Source organism: Oncorhynchus kisutch, linkage group LG25 (genome assembly GCF_002021735.2).
Source record: "Oncorhynchus kisutch isolate 150728-3 linkage group LG25, Okis_V2, whole genome shotgun sequence".
NCBI classification, from domain to species: domain Eukaryota; kingdom Metazoa; phylum Chordata; class Actinopteri; order Salmoniformes; family Salmonidae; genus Oncorhynchus; species Oncorhynchus kisutch.
Genome location: NC_034198.2, coordinates 18145200 through 18171539, shown reverse-complemented (window position 1 = coordinate 18171539; position 26340 = coordinate 18145200). Strand labels below are relative to the sequence as shown.

At 44.6% G+C, this 26340-nt stretch overlaps 2 protein-coding genes across 4 annotated transcripts in view; one reads left to right on the top strand and one right to left on the bottom strand.

Moving 5' to 3' along the window:
• Positions 1-2031, top strand: part of LOC109870234 (integrin beta-4) — a 30219-nt gene extending 28188 nt beyond the window's left edge. For 2 of the 3 annotated variants that reach the window (XM_031804893.1, XM_020460639.2), the window contains one exon: positions 83-1844. In XM_031804893.1, coding sequence (XP_031660753.1) covers positions 83-231 — 149 coding nt within the window. In that variant the 3' untranslated portion in view covers positions 232-1844. Of the gene's footprint in view, positions 1-82 lie in introns of all 3 variants that reach the window. The other variant, XM_031804892.1, reaches the window with a different exon arrangement.
• LOC109870333 (butyrophilin-like protein 9) lies at positions 1490-26072 on the bottom strand. The gene is made up of 9 exons (XM_020460815.2): positions 25915-26072; positions 21852-21936; positions 21225-21323; positions 21044-21151; positions 20702-20860; positions 14267-14407; positions 13874-13925; positions 3851-3877; positions 1490-3750 (listed from the first exon to the last, which is right to left on the bottom strand). The coding sequence occupies exons 2-9, from the start codon at positions 21912-21914 to the stop codon at positions 3164-3166; spliced, it is 1236 nt and encodes a 411-aa protein (XP_020316404.1). The 5' UTR covers positions 21915-21936; positions 25915-26072; the 3' UTR covers positions 1490-3163.
• Positions 26073-26340: the final 268 nt, after the last annotated feature.

Below are 26340 nucleotides of genomic sequence, written 5' to 3'. Positions count from 1 at the left end.
TCTCTCTCTCTCTCTCTCTCCATCACACAGACACACACAGTGTCTCTCTCTCTCACACGCTAACTCCCTCTCCTACCCCTAGGGGACGGTATGATGATGACTTCCCAGCACACAGAGACCAGCGGCATGGTAACCCGTCATGTGACTAAGGAGGTGGTCCAGAGGAGCATGCAGGTGGCCGGCTCCAGCAGCGTCACCAAGAAGGTCGAGAGGTCGTTCTATGAGGCTTGAGGTCAAAGGTCAACAACAAGATGGCGGTGTCCCTGGGGCCCAACACACCATGTTCACCTTTCTGTCTGTTACAGTGGATCCTGTCCTGTCCTGCCCTCTGTCTGACATGGGATTAATTTCATTATTTTGTTTATAGTTTTGTCTCTTGTTTCTATTTTGTTGGAAACATTTTACATTCAAAGAACTCTACCACCCCCACAGTCTTGTTGGAAGTTTGTCATTTTTATACACACTACTCATGGCTCCCTCTATTGGTTCTAGCTGGTATTACGCCCAGAGACTTTAGATTAGGCTACTGCGCTAATCTGAGGTCGTATCACAATAGTTTAAAGTAGAGCCCGCACTGGTGTTAATATCTCTTGGCAGAGATTATCTGAGAGATAATGGAGGGAGAGTGTACAAGTGTTTATACCGGCTGGCTGCTAGATGTCTTGCTAGATGACTGCAGTTTGTTCATTTGATTACATTTACATTTTTTAAAACATTTGAGTCATTTAGCAGACGCTCTTGTCCAGAGCGACTTACAGTTAGTGCATTCATCTTAAGATAACTAGGTGGGACAACCACATATCAAAGGTTGTCTCATCTTAGTAGCAACCGCCTGCCAGTACACTTAACTATGTTTGTTTTGTAGGGGCTCATAGAGAATTGTATTATTAGATTGTTTGTGATTCTCACAGTCATTACTATTACAAACATGAAATATATTAGGCTGATGTATTTTCTTTGTCAGAAGAGATTGAATTGAAATGTTGATGCCAAATACTGTATTGCGATGTATTGTTTGTGTAAAAATATATTTCCTATGGTTTTGCATATTTCTTTTTTTTTGTACATTTTCCATGCTGAACAAAGTTAAAGAGATTCTCTGGTACTTGTGTATATGTTTTAGCCAGTAGTTCCGAAGGTAGCGCTCACAAACCAAAAGTGGTCCCCAAACATTCCGTACTATGTCACACGTCTGCAGATATGTGCACCACGTCATTGCTCTCTCTCGCGCGCGATGCTGTGTGTGCGCTATCTTGCTATCTGTCACTCAGATGGCGAGGGACTGAAGCTCATTGGCTGAAACTCGCCCCACACGGGGGCAAAATATAGAGAAAATGGAGCCGTACAGCTTACAGAAAACAGTCGCTATCAAATTAGGAATTTGGTGGCTAATTGAGGTAAAACAGTAATTTTGCTCATAGATTATGCCTGTATGAACTACACATTCAGCCCAAATTAGGAGCTTTAAAAAAATACTTAGTCGCCAAAGTTCTGGAGCATGTCTTTAATAAATCCATAGTGTTGATATAACATCATAAGGTAACAGTATTTCATACTTTAAATGTTTATCTCATTACTGTATAATTGTTTTAAAAAGAGTACTTCGGTCTACAAGTATGTTATGCCTAACTAATATATTCTAGCATAAATAGAAAACTTGGTCCTGATATTTCAGAGGGATATGTTTTGTGACAAAAAGATTGTATTCTCTTTATAATGTATTTTTACACCTATGCTGTGCTTTGGTTCAATTCTAAATACTGTCTATTGTAACAAGTCCTTACACTTAGTGAGATATATGGCAAAAATAATTATACTGGTTGAATGTAGAAGTTGAATTTGATTTAAAAAAATAAAATAAAAAAAGTCGTAATATTTCATAAATATACCAAAAAGACATGTTTATACTTTGTCATCATAGCTACTCATGAATTACTTTGTGTAACGTTCATACAATAATCTGCTGTTTGTTTTTTTATATCTGACATGTCCATTTTATGGCATTTAATAAAGATTGAATATGAACCTCAATACTATAGTTGCATTTCTATCTATTCTCATAACCTTTGTAGACCACAAACCGACAAACAGATCTTTGAAAAATGTTAATTTATTGATGACTGGGGGGGAAAAGCATTGTTCACGCCGTTATGCACACGGTCAATATCAGACCGCAACTTCCATATGCTGACACACATTATGAGACTACTGCGTGCTGTCTGTCTTTCATCTGTGTGCAAACTCACTGAACTACAGCATTTCAACTACATTGGATCTTTGGGTAATTTGGCCAGCACTTTCTTTACAGTGTCTTTATACCATGAAATACTATGGCAATTTAACAACCAATACAAACAGTTACCACTTCATTTACAGATGGTATAAACTGGTATGAAGACACTAAGAGAAAAAGTGTTGGGAAATGATTGTTCTTCAACCCTTGTCCTGGGGAGTGTAGGCTTTTGTTCCAGCCTAATTTGAACACACTTGATTCAACTAATCAACTAATCATCAAACCATTGCATAAGGTGTGTTAGGGCTGGAGTAGAGCAAAACGCCTGCACTCCACTAGCCTGGAATTGACACGGAATAGAGCTACGTTCACAATATTGAGGGCTCTATTCAATCAGGTCTGCGTTAGCCGACACCCACATAGCTGTTGTTTTGACATTTGTCTGAGGTGGAACCGTGTTAGAGCTGTCAAATTCACAAGCGGCTCCCAGTATTATACCTATCGTGAACATTGCCATCCCAATGCAGCCTTGTTTACATGTTGGAACACTGGAATGTGTGATGTTGGAACACTGGAATGTGTGATGTTATCTACACATTGATTAAGCTCAGAGAAATCCTCATATCATTCATTGAGTGATTTTCAGTTTGAGCGTCACTATTTATGTATAGTCTCCACTTTCTCGTTCTGAACGTCTAGCGCGAGAGGGACGGGTGTGGCTTCATGACAATGACTACGAGCAGCTGCTCACCGATTTGACAGCTCCAACGCAGTTACAACTCCGACCCCACCAAAACATCAGCTATGTGGGTGTCAGCTATCGCGGGTTTACGCTTAATCTGATTGAATTCGAGCTCTAACTGTGGATTCTACGCTAGCTCTCCAGGACCAGTTTTAAAGATGCTGTGATATGTTATCTAAGCACTTAGCTTAGCACCAGAGACAGGGTCCAGGGCAGAGGCAGGGTTCCCTGGTCTGTGCCGACCTGATCGCCAGACCCTTCACCACCTCTACAGTCCCAAACACAGGGAACAGTCTCTCTGTGAAGGTCTCGTTGTACGTGTAGATGTGGGACCTCTTCTCCACGTTGTAGAAGGAGAGCTGGCCTTGCTCATAGTCCAGGTAGACCCCCACTTTCCTGGGGACCAGCATCTGGGCCAGCGGGGTGGAAGGCACCGTTAGGGCCTTGAGGTCTGAGCCCCTCTCCAGCCGCAGGGTGAGGTAGCCCGTCTTTGTGTTGAGGGAACTATAACCCTTCCTTTGGGCAGAAGCTTTAGCCACGCCCAGCCGCCAGTCCCGGTTGCCCACTTCAACTTCCCAGTAATGGCGCCCAGAGATGTAGCCCTCGTTTCCCAGAGCGCACCACCAGCCATCGAAGCGACACGTGCAGTTAGGGATGTCTCGCCGCTCCAGGCCACAGCACATGCGCTTGTCGCCGTTGGAGAGGATGAGGTCAGGGTTGGCTGTCTTGGGGTCAAGGGTCACTTCCTCTGCAGCATCACAGATCCAGTTCCATACTGAGAAAAAAAAAGTTGTTAGGGTGAGAAATGGGTTGACTGTATTTACAGTTTCCTTTACTCCTCAATAAAGCATGAGTCCAGCATGAGTTTCACATACCATTATGGGGGATGTAGCGGGCTGCATCTGAAAGTGTTAACAAAACTGGGGTTAAAATACTGTTAAAAGATCAACCTTAACTCATTTCCTGTTACGTAACTGCAAAGGACTCAGGCATGTTTGTCCATTCCTCTGGTGTCTACTGGAATGAGTTATTTCTTTAATGTTTTATCAGTACCAATTGGCAGCACTTCAAGTGATTCATCAACCATCCCAGCAAACATGCCCACTAAGACTGTGTTTAGACAGGCAGCCCAATTCTGATCATTCTTTTGACTAATTGGTCTTTTCACCAAAGATTTGATGTGAAAAGGTCTGATGCGATTGGTCAACAGACCAATTAGTGGAAATAAATATCAGAATTGGGCTGCCTGTGTAAACACACCCATTGGCACAATGTGGGCCCAATGCGGGCAAAAATATTGGCCCCCATGTAGGCTGCACACACTGGGCCGATGGGCAGCCCTCACTGCCTGAAATAAACGCATATTTTCCCAGAAAACATGCCCACGCTGGCATGATGTCGGCCCGATGTGGGCTAAAATAATGGACCTATTTGAGCTGTCCACCTTATACATTTGATCTATTATTTAACCCTCGAAGGTATTTAGCGAATGACAGCTATCATACATCTATTTTTACAAGAGAAACTGCTAAGTCCCTCATATGCACTTATTTCATTTTTTTAGCCTGTGTTGGGCTTGGAGTGGGTTTGTTGTGGGCTAGCCTGTGTTGGGCTTGTTGTGGGCTAGCCTGTGTTGGGCTTGTTGTGGGCTAGCCTGTGTTGGGCTTGGTGTGGGCTTGTTGTGGGCTAGCCTGTGTTGGGCTTGGTGTGGGTTTGTTGTGGGCTAGCCTGTGTTGGGCTGGTGTAGCCTGTGTTGGGCTGGTGTAGGCTAGCCCTGATGTGGGCTTGCTGTGGGCTAGCTCATGCTGGGCTAGAGTGAGAATGGTGTGGGCTAGCCTGTGCCCACCTTGCCCTGATTTGATATCTTGACCACTGATCGATTATTACCCTTCATCAATACTTAGTGGCATAATCAAAATAGTCACCATCTCTCATTGTCACACATTGACACACCTGTGATCTCCAACATCTCTTTGTCACTGATTGCTGTTATACTTGTGTAAGGGCTAGGTTCAATCAGATTTGTGCTAGGTGACACCATGTTGCTGTTGTTTTGGCGGTGTTAAGGTGCCCCACATTTTACGTTCGGTTGCTCCTAGCGGAACTCGGCTAGGCAAAGACCTTAGCTTGAAAAACGAGAAAAAGGCATCTGTCACGCCTTGGTCATAGTATTTTGTGTTTTCGTTATATATTTGGTCAGGCCAGGGTGTGACATGGGTTTATTTTGTTGTGTTTCGTATTGGGGTTTTGTAGGCATTGGGATTGCGGCTGAGTAGGGGTGTAGCATAGGTTTGGCTGCCTGAGGCGGTTCTCAATCAGAGTCAGGTGATTCTCGTTGTCTCTGATTGGGAACCATATTTAGGTAGCCGGGGTTTCACTGTGTATTTTGTAGGTGATTGTTCCTGTCTCTGTGTTAGTTTGCACCAGAATAGGCTCAGTCACTTTGGATTTTCTTTTTTCATTGTTTTGGAAGAGAAGAGAACGAGCGCCATTCTCCTTGCGGAGATGGTGCTAAATACATCAACACGGTCGGTCCCTGGGATTGGGCTGGCCAATACGATTCGTTTTGCTTGGAAGGAAAAGGAGTTGGAGCCTTTAGGACGGGAAACTTTTGGAAGGATAATATTGATGGGGATTCTAAAGCTGACGGTGAAGGACGTGTTTTGTTTCCAAGGCAACTCGTTGGAGGGAGCATACGATGTGGCACTATATACAGAGGAGAAACACGATGATATCCTGAGAAGGGCAAGAGCAGTGGGAGGCGAGAGGCCGATGAGCCACTATGAAATAACAAGCCTGGCGAAGAATAACTTTAGGGTTGTAACTGTCAACATTTACAACCCATACGTTAAGGATGAAGAGGTGAGGGCCTTTCTGGGGAGATACATGGATAACGTCTCCTCAGCAAGGCACCTCAAAGACTCCCTTGGGTTTTGGAATGGGAGGAGAGGCTTCCAGGCCCTCCTCAGAGAGGACCCAAAGGGACATGGTGGCTACCTCCATCCTCCTGCTATGTTCTCCCTAGGGGCTGACAGGGGGACGTTGTTTTATACACGTCAGCCCCCATTTTGCAGGCGCTGTATGGCCTACGGCCACATATTCGCCTCGTGCAGCACAAGAAAATGCAGATTTTGTGGATCTGAGGAACACGAGGCGAAGGATTGTGACAAGCCTAAGGCGTGCCACGGGTGTGGCTCGTCAGCACACCTGTGGCGGGGGTGCCCGGCTCGTCAGAGGTCATATGCGTCTGCGGCTGGGGGGGGAGCAGGAGCGGGGGATGGGGAAAGAAGAGGGGGGGAAGGAAGCAAGCCTCATGACCAGAGTACAGGTCCAGAGGGGAAGGCCGCAAGGAAGGAGGAGGAGCAAGAAGCGGCGGATGGAAGAGAGAAGGAAACGGAAGGCACGGGAGTAGGAGAACCAGGAAAAGCGGCGGAAGAAGGCAACCGAGTGGAGGAGCATGAGAGAGAAGAAAGCGAGGGAGGAGTGTTGGAGAAGGAGACGGTGGAAGAGCAAGTGGACTGGGGGGAAAGTGCCCTGGTGGAAGAGATGAGGGGTATGGTGGAGGAGCTGGTGGGGGGGGAGGGTGGTATCTCTCCACTACCGCCATCACCAAAGAAGAGAATGAAGAGGAGGGTGCGATTGGCCGACAGTGAGAGGGAGGGGATGGCCAAGAGAGTGATGGGGGTGGGAGAAACCTCTGGGTTGCTGCTGGTTTCCCCAGGCCCTCAACTTCTGTTGGGTGGGGACACACCTAACAAGACTCAGGACTGGGTACAGGAGGAGGTGGGGAGTTTTTTGTTTGGGGACTCAGCCTCCCCGATTTTTTTCCAATCCAGCTGCAGCACTGGGGAGGGGGAGGATTGTGGGGGTAGACCCAGGGTGCAGGGCACCCCGGAGCCAAACACTATTCCTGCATCCTGGGTTGGTGAGATGGAGGAAGTGGGGGGGATGTCGGGAGTACGGATGGTGTTTTCACCGGTAGATATGGAGCAGGGGAGCATCGGGTGAGTCTCCTGTTTTTGTTTTTTTCTGTCTGGGTTTAGAATTTGAGTGTATTACATGTTTTTATTTGATTCTTTCATGGGGTCTAATTTTACTTTTGTTACTTTAAATGTAAGGGGTTTAAGGGATTTTGTTAAGAGGAGGGCGGTTTTTAGTTATTTGGAGGGTGTGGGGTTTGATTTTTGTTTTTTACAGGAGGTTCACCTGAGGGATGGAGGGGATGTTAGTAGGTTTAAGAGGGAGTGGGACAAGGGGGAGTCGGTTTGGGGTATTGGGGGGGTGCACTCATCGGGGGTAGGGATTTTGTGTGGGCACAGGGAGGTAAAAGTGGATGATTCTTTTGTGGTAATGCAGGGGAGGGTTATAGGGGTGGATGTCACGATAAGGGATTGTAAATTTAGATTAGTGGTGGTGTATGGGCCACAGGTGGTGGCAGACAGGAGGGAGATGGTGGACTGTCTGACGCCCCTGTGTGTCACAAATAGGAAATTAGTGATAGGGGGGGATTTTAATACAGATTTAGGAATAGGGGGGGATAGCAGTGCAGGCGCCATTACCAGGCTAATGGCTTGCCATGGTCTGGTTGATGGTGGTCTGCACACTACTCCGAAAATGGCCGGTCCTACATGGCGCAACTCCAGGGGGGTTGAGCGGAGGCTCGACTATATTTTTGTACCCAGGTCTTTGGGTAAGTTGTCTGGGCGGCTGTTGCCTGTTTTCTTTTCGGATCACGACGGGGTGCTCCTGCAGGTGGGGTCTCCAGTCTGCCTCTTTGGTAGGGGGTACTGGAAGTTAGATCGGGATGTGCTGGAGGAGCAGGCTTTTGTTGACAGGTTTTATGATTTCTTTTGGAGGCTTGAAGGCCTCCGGTCCATGTGCGAGGGGGTGTTAGAGTGGTGGGAATTAGTTAAGGTGAGGATTAGGGCTTTTATAATAGGGTATTGCAAGAGGAAAAAAAGGGAGGAGAGGAGGGAGGTGGATCGTATCCAAAGGTTAATTGAACTCGAGTATGAGGCAGGCAACCTCGGCGGGTCGTTTGACTGGGAGAGATCCGCTACCCTAAAGGCGCAGCTCAGGGAGTTGCAGGAGCGGAAGGCTCGAGCTTTCCTGGAGCGTGCGCATAGTGGCTTTCTAGAACACAATGAGACTTGTTCCGCTATGTTCTTTAAGTCGGTTAGGGCCAGACAGAGTAGGAAGGTAATGCATGGCATTAGGGAAGAAAATGGTAGTATAGTTAGAGAACCAGAGGATATGGTCAGGGTGACAACTGATCATTTCCAAGGTTTATTTAAGGAAAGGGAAATAGATGTAGAGCAGGGAAATGTGTTTTTAGAACACTTGTCCAGGCGGTTGCCGGAGGACATTAGAGAAGTGATGGAGGCCCAGATTTCACTAGAAGAGGTTGAGAGCGCTCTTAGGAGGATGGGAAAAGGGAAGGTGCCTGGGATGGATGGGCTGCCGGCTGAGTTTTATCTCAAGTTTTGGGGTATACTTGGACCAGTGGTCCTCGAAGTCTTGAAGGCCATCCTTGAGACGGGGGTCCCGGGGGGATCAATGGCTGTTGGTGTGCTGTCACTTTTATATAAGAAGGGGGAAGTAACAGACCTTGGCAACTGGCGGCCATTGACCATGCTGTGCGTAGATTACAAGCTACTTGCAAAGGTTTTAGCAGACCGGTTGCGCACAGCCCTTCCCTACGTCGTTCATGAGGATCAGACGTGCGGGGTAGAGGGCCGCTCTATTAGATGGAACCTACAGTTAATCAGGGACTCTATCGCTTGGGTTGAAGATAGAGGACTGCCTTTAATGGTAGCAGCGCTAGATCAGGCGAAAGCCTTTGATCGCGTGAATAGATCCTTTTTATTCAGAGTGTTAGGTCGATTAGGATTTGGGGAGAAGTTCATAGGATGGATTCGTACATTATATGTCGGAGCGGGGTGCCGAGTTAGTGTAAATAGTCACTTGGGTGACGTTTTTGACCTCTCGTCTGGGGTCAGGCAGGGGTGCCCACTCTCGGCTCTCCTCTTCGTTCTGTACATGGAGCCTCTGGGGGCTGCCATTAGGGCAGACACAGGGGTGGAAGGCTTGTTGATCCCTGGAAGTGGTGGGCTGCGTGTTAAGATGACGCAGTACGCCGACGACACTTCCTTGCTGCTGTGCAAGGACTCGTGCCTGACAAGGTCCCTTGCCATCTTTGGGGATTTCACCCGAGCGTCGGGAGCGGTTCTGAACCATGCAAAGTCTTCCGTCAAGTTTTTCGGTAGATGGCGCGGTAGAACGGATGTGCCCGGGGGGTTATCTCTCTGTGAGGGGGCCCTGAGGATTCTCGGGGTCCATTTTGAGACCTCCGGCTCAGCGACGCTGAACTGGAACATGCGTATCGCAGTGGTACAGAGGAAGCTAGCAATGTGGAAGGCTAGGTATTTGTCTTTTATGGGCAAAGTCCTGGTCCTAAAGGTGGATGTGTTGCCGTCTCTTTTGTATTTGGCGTACATCTACCCATTGCCGGCTTGTCTGAGGAGGCCTCTAGTGAGGCTTGTGTTTCAGTTCATGTGGAGTGGCAGGTGCGAGTGGGTCGCCAGGGCGCGCATGATCTGTCCCATCGGGGAGGGAGGTAGGGGGGTACCACATTTCCCCCTCAAGCTGGACACAATTTTTGTTTCTTTCTTGTTAACGGAGCTTGCTCATCCAGTGATACACCCATCCGGTTACCTCCTGCGGGTGTTCTTCTCATATCAGGCGAGAAGCATAATGGTGTGGTCTAACACGGGTCCTCGGGCAGAACAGCTGCCGTGGCACTTTGGTCATGCGGCCAAGTGGCTGCGTGCGCACCCTGAGGTTGAAGTTGCCCGAGTAGGTTTAGATCACAGGCACCTGTACGAGGAGGCCAGAAAGGCAGGGAGTCCGGTGCCTGTAGTGGGCATCTCGGAAGTGGTCTGGGAGGGAGTGCAGACGCGGGGTCTGGACAACAGGCTCAAGGACCTGAATTGGTTGAGCCTCCATAGGTGCTTGCCGGTACGTTCCATCATGTACCGGTATAGTTTGGTGCAATCCCCCACCTGTCCAAGATCCTCTTGTGGCAGGGAGGAGACTGTGCGCCATGTCTTTTGGGACTGTGCCTTTGCCGGAGTAGTATGGGCTAGGGCACGGGTGTTGTTAGGTTTGGTAAGGGGGGATTTTGTATTGACGTGGGCCAGGTTAGAGAGAGGTGTAGGGAGAGCGAGAGGGACGGATAGGGACAGGTTTCTGCTCTGGCTTCTCATGAGTCTCTTTAAACGGGGGCTGTGGGAAGCCAGGCAGAACATGGTGAAGACAGGGAGAGATTGGGGGGTGGAAGGGATAGTGAGGAGGGTGGAAGGAGATTTGAGGGGGAGGATGAAGAGGGAGGAGAGGAAGTGGGGGCAGCATGCTGCTCGGGAGAGATGGAAGGGGGGTTTAGGGCTGGGTGTCATTTAGATTTGTAAGGGGATAGATTAGGGATGGGGAGATAGGGAAAGGTATTTTGTAGGGTGACGGGAGGGAAGATGCTCCCCTGAGGTTTTGTTTGGGGTTTATGTTTAGTTAAATTAGTTAAATTAAAATACCATTATTTGAGTATGTATGAAAATTATGAGTTGTAAAGAATGAATGGTATTGAAGATAATAAATTATTTTTTATAAAAAAAAAAAAAGATAGGGCTGTTTCGGTTTTCACATTACGTTTATTGTTTTTGTAAGTTCGAGTTTCTTTATTATTTAATAAACATGGATTGCAAATAGCCACGCTGCATTTTGGTCCGATCCTTGCTACACCTCCTCGTCCGAGGAGGAGATAGAAGAAAGCCGTTACAGAATCACCCACCACACCCGGACCGAGCGGCGTGGTAACAGGCAGTGACAGCAGGAGCAGCGAAAGGAGGAATGGACATGGGAGGACGTTATGGACAGCAGGAGTATACGACTTGGGAGGAAATAGACAGGTGGGCGGTCGACCCAGAGAGAGTGCCGGAGTTCGCCTGGGATTCGCTGGAGCAGTGCGAAGAGGGCTATAGGAGAATGGAGTCGAAGAGAAAGACACGGCGGCGCAGAAAGGAACCCAAAAGTCGGCCCCAAAAATGTATTGGGGGGGGCTCAGGGAGAGAGTGGCAGAGTCAGGAGTCAGACCTGAGCCAACTCTCCCTGTTAATCGTGAGGAGCAGCGATCAAAGGACTTCTGGACTTGGGAAGAGATATTGGACGGTAAAGGACCCTGGGCACAGCCTGGTGAATATCGACGCCCCAAAGAAGAACTGGAGGCGGCAAAAGCGGAGAGGCGCTGGTATGAGGAGGCAGCACGGCGACGCGGATGGAAGCCTGAGAGTCGGCCCCAAAAATGTATTGGGGGGGGGGCTTACAGGGAGTATGGCTATGCCAGGTAGGAGACCTGCGCAAACTCCCTGTGCTTACCGGGGGGCTAGAGAGACCGGGCAGGCACCGTGTTATGCTATGGAGCGCACGGTGTTTCCAGTGCGGGTGCATAGCCCGGTGCGGTCATACCAGCTCTTCGTATTGGCTGGGCTAGAGTGGGCATCGAGCCAGGTAAGGTTGGGCAGGCTCGGTGCTCAAGAGCTCCAGTGCGCCTGCACGGTCCGGTCTATCCAGAGCCACCTCCAAACACCAGTCCGCCGGTGGCAGCTCCCCGCACCAGGCTTCCTGGGCGTGTCCTCGATCCAGTACCACCAGTTCCAGCACCACGCACCAGGCCTTCAGTGCGCCTCGCCTGTTCAGCACAGCCAGAGCCTTCCTTCCCTCTAGCGCTGTCGGAGCCTCCCGCCTGTTCAGCGCAGCCAGCGTTTTCCTCCTCTCCTGCGCTGTCGGAGTCTCCCGCCTGTTCAGCGCTTCTAGAGCCTTCCTCCTCTACAGCGCTGCCGGAGCCTCCTGCCTGTTCGGAGCAGCCTGAGCTGCCAGTCTGCATGGAGCAGCCTGAGCTGCCAGTCTGCATGGAGCAGCCAAAGCTGCCAGTCTGCATGGAGCAGCCAGAGCTGCCAGTCTGCATGGAGCAGCCAGAGCAGCTAGATCCGCCAGTCAGAAAATGATCTTCGAGATATGTCAGTCAACCAGATTCTTCCAGATCTGGCAGTCACCAGATTCTTCCAGATCTGCCAGTCAGCCATGATCTTCCAGATCTGCCAGTCAACCAGACTCTTCCAGATTCGCCAGCCAGCCAGGATCTGCCGGAGCCAACTACCTGCCTGAGCTTCATCTCAGTACTGGGCTTCCTCTCAGTCCCGGGGCTTCCCCTCAGTCCCGGGGCTTCCCCTCAGTCCCGGGCTGCCCCTCAGTCCCGGGCTGCCCCTCAGTCCCGGGCTGCCCCTCAGTCCCGGGCTGCCCCTCAGTCCCGGGCTGCCCCTCAGTCCCGAGCTGCCCCTCAGTCCCGAGCTGCCCCTCAGTCACGAGCTGCCCCTCAGTCACGAGCTGCCCCTCAGTCCAGTGGGGTTCTGGGTGAGGACTATTAGGCCATGGTCGGCGGCAAGGGTGGATTATCCGAGGACGCGAAGGGGAGGAACTATGACATTAATGGAGTGGGGTCCACATCCCGAGCCGGAGCCACCACCATGGACAGACGCCCACCCGGACCCTCCCTATGGTTTTGAGGTGCGTCCGGGAGTCCGCACCTTAGGGGGGGGGGGGGGGGGAGTTCTGTCACGCCTTGGTCATAGTATTTTGTGTTTTCGTTATATATTTGGTCAGGCCAGGGTGTGACATGGGTTTATTTTGTTGTGTTTCGTATTGGGGTTTTGTAGGCATTGGGATTGTGGCTGAGTAGGGGTGTAGCATAGTTTTGGCTGCCTGAGGCGGTTCTCAATCAGAGTCAGGTGATTCCCGTTGTCTCTGATTGGGAACCATATTTAGGTAGCCGGGGTTTCACTGTGTATTTTGTGGGTGATTGTTCCTGTCTTTGTGTTTGCACCAGATAGGGCTGTTTCGGTTTTCACATTACGTTTATTGTTTTTGTAAAGTTCGAGTTTCTTTATTTATTTAATAAACATGGATTGCAATAGCCACGCTGCATTTTGGTCCGATCCTTGTTACACCTCCTCGTCCGAGGAGGAGATAGAAGAAAGCAGTTACAGAATCAATATTACTGTTTGTCCCTCTTTAGATGCTGTAGCAACAACATAGTCAATAACACTCCCTCAAAATACTCTAATACATTTTGACGTCTGAATCGCACAATTTCACATCTAACAAAGATGTTTGGTGCAGTATTTCTCAAGTAAAAAATTGTGCATGAAAACTAGTGGTCTCTCGTTGAAAGACAACAAACACTTCATTGAAGAATCCTGTCCATAGTTCCCAATCCGACTACCAAACTTCGACTTGCCTCAAGGAAAAATGTGATGCGCTCAAACAGCCCAACAAAAATAACTGCTGAACACCAAAAGGTCACAAAATGTCATCATAATACATGCGCAAACTGTTTCGACTGGGAAGCATGTGACAGGTTTTAGAGCTGTCAAATCCACAAGCGGCTGCCGACATTATATCTATTGTGGATATTGCCATTGGCTGCACCGAGTCACATTTAGAAATCCCATGAAGCTGTGTTTACAAATCTGAACACTGGAATATAATCTACGTCTCCATTAGGCTGATAAGAATCCGTATTATTTCATTTTATAATTTTCAATTTGAGCGTCATTATTTCTATATAGCCTACACTTTCTCGTTCTAAACTTCTAACATGATTGGGACGGGTGTGGCTTCATGATAATGACCACGAACACCCGCTCACCGATTTGACAGCTCCAACGCAGTTACACCTCCTGCACCACCAAAACACCAGCTATGCGGGCGTCGGCTTTCGCGGGTTAACACTTGACCTAATTGAATCTAACACTTCCTTGATGACTCCAAAACGTCAAAGCTCTACACACCAATCTTCTGACTCCTCTGTTTTCTGATCAGCCACTGCTTGGTTACGTCCTCCTGCAAACACAGAGGCTTGAGTGAGTTTATCTGTGTGATATGTGTCTAGTCAGGCATGTGAATTGGTAATCAGTTAGTTTACATGAACATTTGAGTCATCTAGCGGACGCTGTTATCCAGAGCGACTTAAGAGTTAGTGTATTCATCTTAAGGTAGCGAAGACAGACAACTGCATATCACAGTCATAGTAAGAAAATAGTTGCCTCAATAAGTAGCTATCAGCAAATCAGTGCAAATAAGACAGGAAAAGTGTGAGTGTTTACATCAAGACAGGCAAGGGTGTTCGTTTTTTAAATTATTTGTATTATTCTTTTTTTGTTGACTCATTGAAACTCACACACCTTGTCAGGGTTGTCTGCACTCAGCACGACCCACATGACCAGCTCCAGGGCTGGGAGAAGGTTCGGCAGACGCCCCCTCCTCCACTGGAACTCCAGATCATCCAACATCATCAATACGGGCTCACCGGGCCAGACAATGGGCTAGAGAGGAGGGAGGGAAGTCAATATGGTTATTACTTTATATACTAAGAAACTAAAAGAGGGTTGGAGAGGTGGGATTTAGAGGGAGATGGCATCTTCTGTTACTGGCCTTTCTGAATTCAGAGCTACATTATACAGTAAGTCCACTATATTGGCACACGCAGGATAGGGGATTGTTCATCTTTGATGAGAGGCCTGGGGCCTGGCATCCCCCGTTTTGTGGGGCCGTCCCAGGATCCCCTAGTGCTTTGCTCTTGAGCTCACAGGTAAAATACATCCCAAACACTAGTGGACTAAACTCTGCTCCTCAGCTGAACGGTTAAATTGGGATCTGCACACCAAGATCTCTTTGCCATTCAATACCACTCTGAAAAGTTTAGATCCCATCTCTCCTATAATATCAGTCTGAAGAGCATGTCAGCATGTCCGTACTTTGCTTTATTCTAGTGTTTTTTGTTAAATGTCCACAAGCTCTATATATGTAATGTATACAATCACTATGTATTTATACCATAATCCTCCCATTCTTTGTAATGCCCACCGCCCTCATATGTCATGTCTATTAAAATGTTTTACTTGGTTCTTCAATGACAGAGAGAACAGATAAGGTTAAGTTTGATTCTATACAAGTAAATACCAAAACAAATCTCACTTATCACATGGAATGTCCACAGGCTCCATGATGGGGAAAAAAACATATGGCTCTCGAACACCTAAAGAGACTGTCAGCAGATGTGGTTTTTTTCAAAAGTAGAAATAGTCAAAAAATAGAAATGGAACATTTAAAGAGGAGCTAGGTTGGAGAGGCCTATGCTGCCACCTACTGTAGTAACAGCAGAGGTGTCGGCATCCTGATAAATAAGAATACACCATTTCACTTATATCCCTGCATATGGACCAAGAAGGCAGTTTTCTAATGTTGAATTGTACCTTACATGGTGAGAAATGCACATTGATTTCATTGTATATTTCACCAGGGGCACATCTGGTGTTTTTAGATAGAATTCAGGCTATAGTAGATCAAATCCAGACAGGAACCATTATTTTAGCAGGTGAACTAAATCAGACATTTGATGAGATTGACAGCCGTAGTAATAAAGACGGTTAATTTAGGGAGCCTCCAAAGAGGCTGAACATTTTCATCTCTACAAATTATTTACAGGACAACACAAGAATACTATTCCCAACTACAAAATACTATTCCTTCTCAAAGTAAGAAAAGCTATTCAAGAATTTAGTACATTTTCTTTCTTTTTTTAAATGCAACTCAACAATTTACTGGATAAAAACATCCATGAAATAGTGATATTGGATCATTCTCCAGTATTATGCTTAATAACACAGTAATAGAAAATACATTTAGCGTAGAAAATACATTTAGCGACAGAATTTGGAGAATTAATTTTATTAAAATTCGTAAACAAAAAAACATTCTAAACTTTACCATTCCAAATGTAAACAGAGGACTGAAAAAAGCCGACCCCCGATATAATCTGGGGTGCATTTAAGGTGTACATTAGGGGAATGAAAATCTCATACTCTGAAAAAAGTTACATCCGATTTCAAACTTAAACTTAAAGAAAAATAAATCACTATCTTAGAAAAAATGTATCTGAACTTAAGCAGGAACACAATCTTTTACATCTGAAGAGAGATAACTACAGGTTTAATTCAAATAAAGCATACAACTGAATGGCAAATAAACCAGGCAAACATCTCGCAGCTCTCATAAAACGAATACATGTTAAACCAGTTATAATTTTAAAAGATAAAGTATTTAGAAACAACAATGAGATGAATGATCATTTTACAAGTTTGAAAATGAAAATGTATATACAGTGGGGGGGGAAAGTATTTAGTCAGCCACCAATTGTGCAAGTTCTCCCACTTAAAAAGATGAGAGAGGCCTGTAATTTTCATCATAGGTACACTTCAACTATGACAGACAAAATGAGAGAAAAAAATCCAGAAAATCACATTTTATTTATTTGCAAATTATGGTGGAAAATAAGTATTTGGTCACCTACAAACAAGCAAGATTTCTGGCTCTCACAGACCTGTAGTGAAACTAAAAGAATAACTTGTTTCAAAAAAAAATCTAAAAAATAAAACATGGAAAAGTGGTGCGTGCATATGTATACGCCCCCTTTGCTATGAAGCCCCTAAATAAGATCTGGTGCTACCAATTACCTTCATAAGTCACATGATTCGTTAAATAAAGCCCACCTGTGTGCAATCTAAGTGTCACATGATCTGTCACATGATTTCAGTATATATACACCTGTTCTGAAAGGCCCCAGAGTCTGTAACACCACTAAGCAAGCGATACCATGAAGACCAAGGAGCGCTCCAAACAGGTCAGGGACAAAGTTGTGGAGAAGTACAGATCAGGGTTGGGTTATAAAAAATATCAGAAGCTTTGAACATCTCACGGAGCACCATTAGATCCATTATTAAAAAATGGAAAGAATATGGCACCACAACAAACCTGCAAAGAGAGGGCCGCCCACCAAAACTCACGACCAGGCAAGGAGGGCATTAATCAGAGAGGCAACAAAGAGACCAAAGATAACCCTGAAGGAGCTGCAAAGCTCCACAGCGGAGATTAGAGTATCTGTCCATAGGACCACTTTAAGCCGTACACTTCACAGAGCTGGGCTTTATGGAAGAGTGGCCAGAAAAAAAGCCATTGCTTAAAGAAAAAAATAAGTAAACACATTTGATGTTTGCCAAAAGGCATGTGGGAGACTTCCCAAACATATAGAAGAAGGTACTCTGGTCAGATGAGACTAAAACTGAGCTTTTTGGCCATCAAGGAAAACGCTGTCTGGCGCACCTCTCATCACCCTGAGAACCCATCCCCACAGTGAAGCATGATGGTGGCAGCAACATGCTGTGAGGACGTTTTTCATTGGCAGTGACTGGGAAACTGGTCAGAATTGAAGGAATGATGGATGGCGCTAAATACAGGGAAATTCTTGAGGGAATCCTGTTTCAGTCTGTAAATCAAATGATACAAACCCCCAAAATATCCATTTTAATTCCACGTTGTCAGGCAACAAAATAGGAAAAATGCCAAGGGGGTGAATACTTTCGCAAGCCACTGTAATACATTATCTGATTCAATTGTTTTAGAAATGGGCACAAGACAGGGATGTCCCTTCTCCCCCCTCCTGTTTGCACTGGCAAATGAACCCCTTGCAGAAAGAATTAGACAGGACTCAAATATAACAGGTATCAGTATTGTTAAACATACAATTATTTGCAGATGATCTCCTGATATACCTGACTAATATTGAAAACTCAATTTCCCTTTGTAAAAATATTTTCAGAATACTCAAAAATCTCAGGCTATAAAATGTACGTGGAAAAAAAACAAAATAATGGCAATAGGAAAAAGAAAAACAACTTCCGATCTACAGCAATCCTTTAAGTGGACCACAAAAATATTAAATACTTAGGATGCTTAATAAGTGACAACAAACAACAAATATATAAATATATCTTTATTCCATTACTCAACAATATGAAAGCAGATCTAATTAAATAGAATAATCTTCCCATAAATCTTACAGGTAGAATAAACCTCTTTAGAATGGCATGGCTGCCAATGTTTTTGTATTTATTCTCAGTAATACCAATTAGCCCACCAATGACATTCTTTTAAAAAAGTATACTCGGTCCTAACAGACTTTATATTGGCCAATAAAATTCATAGAATAAAATGGAAAGTTTTACATCTTCCTAAGTCTGAGGGTGATTTTAACCTTCCAGACTTTCCAGAATTGTATCAACTCGCTACCTAAGGCTTTTACTTGTGACATATAGTTAAATGCACTAAAGAGGAACAATGGGTACATATTGAAGATGCGCAAGCTCACCCCCAGAATATTTTACATGTCTATTTACAAAGGATAAAGCTAAGAAGATGAACAACTTCATAGTTAAGAACACTATAACGATATGGAAGAAAATGTCACTTCCTAGAAACACAACCTTATGGAACAATCCTTGAATAGCTTTCCAGAGTTCATCAATAAATTGGCCCACATGGAAAACTAAAAGGCACAGAAACTGTAAATGACTTTGTTAACAGGAAATACATTTATTTCCATGACAGAATTCAAATGTAATTCTGGACTGACAAATGTAGATACGTTCAAATACATGCAACTTAAAAGTTACATATCACAAAATGTACATTTAAAATCTTTTGGACATTAGAGTAACCTTGAGGGAATCCTATTTGAGTCAGAAAAGGATGTTCATATGATAGGGAAGATATGATCTCTGCAAGGTTTTATATATCTAAGTGACAATCTCTTAGAAAAAAAATATAAACTACTGGAAAAAATATTTTAAAAGAACTGATGTTGGCACAAGATGGAGGGAAAGTTGGAGCCTAACTAATGAAATTACATTTCATGAAAATGTACGCTTAATCCAACATAAACTAATGTATAGAATGCATTACACAAGAGACAAAATGTACAAATTCTACAGGACAACGACAGAATCGTCTCTCAAGTGTAAAACTAATAATGACTCAATAATCTATGCTTTCTGGGAATGCTATTAACTTATGGTATAGGGGACACTTGGGCAAAAGCCAGGGAAAATGCAGCGCGGCATTTAAAGAAAAACGATATAAAAATCAAACTTCATTAAATCCCACATGTAAGATACTCAATTAGGCTTTTCGGCGAAAGCATAAGAAGCTATTATCTGATGATAGCACAACAGTAAAAAAAGAGGTTAGCATATTTCAACCCTGCAGGTGCTACACAAAACGCAGAAATAAAATATAAAACATGCCTTACCTTTGACGAGCTTCTTTTGTTGGCACTCCAATATGTCCCATAAACATCACAATTGGTCCTTTTGTTCGATTAATTCCGTCCATATATATCAATTTATTTGGCACATTTGATCCAGAAAAAAACAGCTTCCGAAATGCGCAACTGGTGACATCCAATGGAAGCGGTGGGAACTGAAAACAAGTTCCTAAGAAATATTGTTTGCCAATGAGAACTCACTGAACAGACAGAGACCTCAAAAAAAAAATCTGAACGGTTAGTCCTCTGGGTTTTGCCTGCTACATAAGTTCTGTTATACTCACAGACATGATTCAAACAGTTTTAGAAACTTCAGAGTGTTTTCTATCCAAATCTACTAATAATATGCATATCTTATATTCTTGGCATGAGTAGCAGGAAGTTGAAATTGGGCACGCTATTTATTTAAAAGTGAAAATGCTGCCCCCTATACCTTAAGACATTAAGTCTGGAAGTTGTGGGCGGAGCTAGAAAGTTGGCTGTCAGAAGTATCCCAATGTAAACTTTATTTTAATCCGTCTGTCTGCATATTTTAAGACATGGCATATGGGGTGTAGTGAGATACCCAATGGGCTAGACGATTCCTTTATCCTCACTCATCTTGAAAAAAAACGTATGCTAAAAACGTGGAAGTCAATGAACACAATGGAAAAACTAAAAGATTTATTATTGAATTATTGAAATAGGATGGACGACCAAGAAAACCAATTTAAGGCCAAGTGGAAAACAATAATGCAGGCACTAGGCATGAAGGTGTGAGAATGCGGGACTGGGCAGATGAGATGTAGTCATTGTTTGTGTGTCTGTAAATTGTTGATGGTATGTTTTTTGTTAAATAAATGTTCAATAAAATTGTTAAATAAATGAAGAGCATGTCATATGAGAAGGAGAGGTAAGGATGAACTGGGACAGGGAGCTGCTCCTTAATTACAGAGGTGTCAGAGACGGAGGGATAAAGATAGAGAGCGAGAGAGCGAGAGGAATAGGAATTTGGAGCAAGAGTAAGTCTTTAATCAAATAGGTGTGGCAGCCTTGGAGTCTGACAGCAACAGAAATAGAAGGAGAGGAAGAGAGGAATACAGAGAAAGAGAAAGAAGGGGGAGGCCAAGGGATAACAACAACTCTAATTCAAGTTCATCAGTAAACTACTCGCTGTGCCAGAGGATAAAATTAGATAAAGGACAACGTGTCTTTGTTAATTTGTCAACAACAAGTAGTAGTGTAGTACAACCACTTTAGTAATACACTGGACTCACAGGAAGCTGCTGAGGGGAGAGGGGCTCATAATAACTGCAGGAACGGATCAAATGGAATGGCATCAAATACCTGGAAATGTGTATGATGTATATGATACCATTCCTCTGATTCCACTCCAGTCATTACCACAAGCCCGTTTTTTCCAACTAAGGTGCCACCAACCTCTTGTAGTAGTGACCCAATCCCTCCCCTATTTCCATACCTCTAGTTTGTTTTTGAGCTGGTGTGTCCAGTCCATGATGACCCGTTTGTGGGATGCCATGTCATACTCTCCACCTGTCTCCAGCATACACAACAGGCGACCGTTCCACTCCCTCTTCTCTGGCCTGTCAGCCTGCAGCTCTGTCTGGATGTTCCTTGGCTGCAAAAGCAAAGGACATGGGTCAATAAAGAGATCATTAAGTAAAAACAACATTAACAAGTCTCACATCAAGGCATGGTAATAGTTTATCAACAAAGAGGACAATGACAAAGGATTGATTTCAAGAAATAAAGGCTTTTCAAGTAAAACTTAGTTTCACTTCTTTCAAATACGAGTGCTCACCTGTACTCTATTCTCCAGCACGGCAGCCCACTCCACTATGTATTCTCTACACACACTGGGAGGCCAGGAGTCTTCATTGGTCCAGATGTGGGCTAGGACATTTGACCTCTGCAATGAGAGAGAGAGAGTTAATAGTAGAGAGAGAGTGGTTGTGTGCATGTGTGTGTGTGTGTGTGTGTACCTGGCACAGTCTGTTGAGTTCCCTGGCCAGCTCCATTATAAACAGCTGACTCTCCACTAAAGGTTCATTCTTCTCATTTGTCACTTTCTTACGAGACTCCTAGAACAGAGAGAGCAATGGATGAGAGAGAAGAAGGAAATGGTAAAAAAAACCTGAAGCACTGCTACACAGATAAACCACCGTATATCAGGAAATGAAGCAATCCTTTCTTTCTCTTGAGTACATCTTGACAAGGAGAAATATCAGTACTATTATCCTTTTACTGCATTGGGGCAGTAATCTTGGTAATCTTAAACAAATCTACTTTAAAACAAAAGTATAAGCCTCACACACATGGTTATGGGCTTAACAAAACGAAGCACCTGTACCATATCAGATATACTATAGAGTTGAAATGTATTACATTTTGAGTTTGGGTCCCAATATTACACTTTATATACTTCACAGAAGACTGAAATATAACAAAACCGCTTGACATAGAAACACCAGATTTTCTGCATCCATATTTTTTAAATTATGAAAATATGGAAAATACTAAATAACATTCCACCCATGAGGCCACTAGGTCAATTGACTGCAGGAAAGGGCTACGAGGTGTCGGAGAGTTGAGGTGTCCCAGGGTTGTACCTTGAGGCGGATCTTAATTTTTTTCGCCGGCTCGATGAGGAACTGGAGGCACTCCTTCATCATGTTGGCAGTTGGGGGAGAGGCCCTGTGGCACAGTGATACACAGGTTTAATACGCTGGCACAGTGATACACAGGTTTAATACGCTGGGGCAGTGATACACAGGTTTAATACGCTGGCACAGTGATACACAGGTTTAATACGCTGGGGCAGTGATACACAGGTTCAATACGCTGGCACAGTGATACACAGGTTCAATACGCTGGCACAGTGATACACAGGTTCAATACGCTGGCACAGTGATACACAGGTTTAATACGCTGGGGCAGTGATACACAGGTTTAATACGCTGGCACAGTGATACACAGGTTTAATACGCTGGGGCAGTGATACACAGGTTCAATACGCTGGCACAGTGATACACAGGTTCAATACGCTGGCACAGTGATACACAGGTTTAATACGCTGGGGCAGTGATACACAGGTTTAATACGCTGGCACAGTGATACACAGGTTTAATACGCTGGGGCAGTGATACACAGGTTCAATATGCTGGCACAGTGATACACAGGTTCAATACGCTGGCACAGTGATACACAGGTTTAATACGCTGGGGCAGTGATACACAGGTTTAATACGCTGGCACAGTGATACACAGGTTTAATACGCTGGGGCAGTGATACACAGGTTCAATATGCTGGCACAGTGATACACAGCTTTATTATGCACTGGCACTCACTCTGTCAGTGCTAAGCCTGATCTACAGCTGACTGGGCTCCAATAGCACCTCAAATCGATGTGTGTGTGTGTGTGTGTTGTTACGAAAACAAGAACTAGCCCACTGATTTTCCTGCACTTGTTATGTTTGAAGGTCTTAGGCCTAGCTACACTGCACGGTCTGTAACCTGATTTGATGGGTGAATAAATGTGAGAAGTAGGTATATGTGACCAGGTGTTCAATGCATGTACCTAGGAGACAGCCACCTTAACTTAAGTCCAGTACTAGCCCAACATTGGACTAAAAGAGCTTAATGTTATTCCTTAGTCCAAGGACCTTACATGTTCTGTTTAAAGGGTGAATTGGCTCTGGAAGTCAAAACAGCCAAATACTCCATCTAAACAAGAATCGATTCTCAATTGCAGTGCGGTTCTAGAAACATAAATCCCTCTACTTTCATATCCTATCAAAATATTTTCACAAATGAAAAATACACACTTGCTGTACACGGTTTAAACCTGAAAGATAAGGTCTGTATAGGACATGACATATGGGGGTGTAGTGAGATACCCAATGGGCTGGACGATTCTCTTCTCCTTCATCTTGAAAAAACATGAAAAATGTGGAAATCAATGAATCCGCCATAATTAACACAATGGAAAAATCAAATGATTTATTATATTATATTATATATAAATATTGAAATAACATGGGGGCGACAGAGCTAAAGAAACGATTTGGTACAATTTAAGGCCATGTGGCAAACAATAATGCAGGCACTAGGGACATGGGTGTGAGCACGCGGGTCGGGGCAGAGGACATGTCGTCGTTGTTTTTGTATGTATTTGGTGTAAATAAATAAGTTATATATTTTTTAAGTAAATATGATAAAAAAAATTAAAAAAACATACCGCAAGCGATGCATGTAAATGTTTAGACCGAAACTCTGGTATCTTAACAAAACTCCCCTCGAATAAAGAAGTCTGTGTTCAATGACTCTTATGTGTCATTTAATGGAACTGAGAGACATGATCAAGGGCTAGTTCAGGGTCAGCTCAGTCATGACTCCCAGGGTCAGCCAGTCCAAGCAGATTACTATACGTTCAAGTTTTCTCTTTGCAGAAAACTACAAAGAGGCATGCCTAAAATAAAGAGGTTAACTAACACAAGACAACTACAGAAACTGGCAGGCCTAGATGCCTCTGGTCACAGATTGCCTATCAATCCTGATTGCCACCACCTGTTGTGCTAATCAAGGCTTCCTGGCAGAGGACAGCCATTGACCCGATTGGTGCTGCCACCTGAGGATGGAGTGTAGAAGTGTATCCTGGTATTGTGTTGCCTAACCGCACTGGCACTCACTCTGTCAGTGCTAGGCCTGATCTACAGCTGACTGGGCTCCAATAGCACCTCAAATCGATGTGTGTGTGTGTGTGTGTTTGTTGTTACGAAAACAATAACTAGCCCACTGATTTTCCTGCACTTGTTATGTTTAAAGGTCTTAGGGTTATTTTGTGCTAACACTAAACTCTGTGTGTGTGTGTGTGTGTGTGTGTGTGTGTGTGTGTGTGTGTATACTGTGCAACTTTTATATCACTACATCGCAGTTGATATCCTCTGTGGGCTCATTGGAACGGCCTCACCTAAAACTGGCCTGGCTTGACGGAAAGAAAGAGAGAGAGAAAAGAAAAGAGAGAAAAATAAAATAAATTGCAGAGAGAGAGAGAGCGAGAGTGAGAGAGATGGGGAGAGAGAGAAAAAAAACTGCAGAATGACACGTTTTGTGTGGGCCTTGGTGTCAGGCAGATATCCCATGGAGATGTAGAGCAGCAGCTGAGAGCGTTTTTACACAGCCCACCGATCGACCGTTTGGCCCCAGTGGTGTTGAATCAGCAGCACCTCCTAGTTTGATGTACAGGAGGGTACATTTTCTGTACTTTTTGTGACAGAGGCAGCAGGAGAAATTGGCCAAAAGAAGATGCAATTCATCAACTTTCCAAGGAGAACACAGCAGAGTAACAATGATGCTTTGTGTTTGGAAATGTTGTCTACAAAGGATTTTCACAGCTGGTTGGTTGTTAGGGTTATTTTGAAGGCTCTGTGCCATCACCTTATATTAACACCTTGAAAGGACTTATCCTTCTTAATCAGGTGGAGTTACCCTCCTGTGGGGTGTTGTTCCAACCCTGCCCTGAAACAACTGGTTCTACTAATAAGGTGATGCTCAGGAACTTGATTAGTTTAATTAGGTGTGTTATAGTTGGGTTGAAACGAAAGCCTGCATAACCCGTATCTCTCCAAGAGGAGGGCTGACCACCACTGTTCTAACACAGTTTGATCAGTAAGAGCACCTTCCCCTTAGACCGGAAATTGTAACTTGTCATTTAGATTTATATCAGAATTGACAGAAGAATTTAGGCCTACACGCCAATATTTATGCACCATATTACTACGCAAAGATGGGAGTTTTGAATGAGGCAGTTGAGCCACCGAACCTAAACGTTATTGTAACACTTTCACAACAGGTGAACCTGCGTCTTATTTTTCTGTGGTCAAAACAACAAGCGGGATTAGCGCATGTCCAAAACGAGTGACTGGGACACGTGCGCGCACACAGGGACCGGGAGAATCTACCGAGGACACCGGCAGAACCCGTGCCATTAATCCGGTTAACGAATTAAACGGAGTTGAGTAAACTGTAATAGACATAAAGCCAAATTTGTAAACACGACAGGCAATTTCCGGCGAAACATAAAAACATAGGCTCTAGTTAATGGACACCTTTATCATTACGCACATGAAATGAAAGGTTTATTAGGCTATGCATTAGATGTATTGTGGATTTGAGATAAGAGGAGATCCCGGATTATAACTCACCTGTCCCTGACCACAACCTTAGTGACTTTCTATTCTAGGACACACACGACAACACCTCTGGCCGGTAAGAACAGATTATCACAACAGAGTGGGCTGGAGGTTTCATTTGAACTGGTTCCAACGCGTAATATCACACGAGTAATACCATTATGAAGCCTATATAATAAGAACATATACAATATGTTACACAATACTTCTGTAGCTGACCCGACCCTTCCCCAGAGCGCACAGCACAGACATCAAGTAATAAAAACGATTCCACTTTCAGGGCGCAGCATGCAGAACGTTAAACAATTCTCCAAACATATCCAAACGTAATGTTGCAAGACTAGCTTGGATAGTGCGGCCATCATTTGATGCGTAAAGCTTGCGTCTACAGTAGCCTGCATGGATTATTTTAGACATCGTGAGATAAACAAACAAGAAAACATTTCATTGAAATTAAGATGTCTGGAGCAGAAATACTTACCTAGGGAATCCACAAGGAAATGGATGTAGTCCAGAAAATGTTTTCAGTAGGAGTAGGACCTATGACTAACTACTGTTGTAGCCTACTCTGCACCGCACTGCCGTTATACATGCGCCAGGCTCTATCTACTGCAACTGCATTGAGTGAGTGAGTGAGTGACCTTATTAGCACCCCGCTGTGCGAATAAAAGTTCGGGTGTTTCCGAAAAATTGACGAATACAGACGAAACAGGTAGACATCTTTGTTGGGTCTTCACGCGTTTTGATAATTCACTTTTTGTTCCCACAAGAGGTCGCCAGAGTATAGAATCTAATTTACAGCGCGTCAATTTGAGAGACCGCGATTAAATGACAGAAACAATGTAGCCATTCAGTGTGTGCAAAATGAAGCAGTCTATTCTGAAACTGAGTAGGCTAGCTACAATGT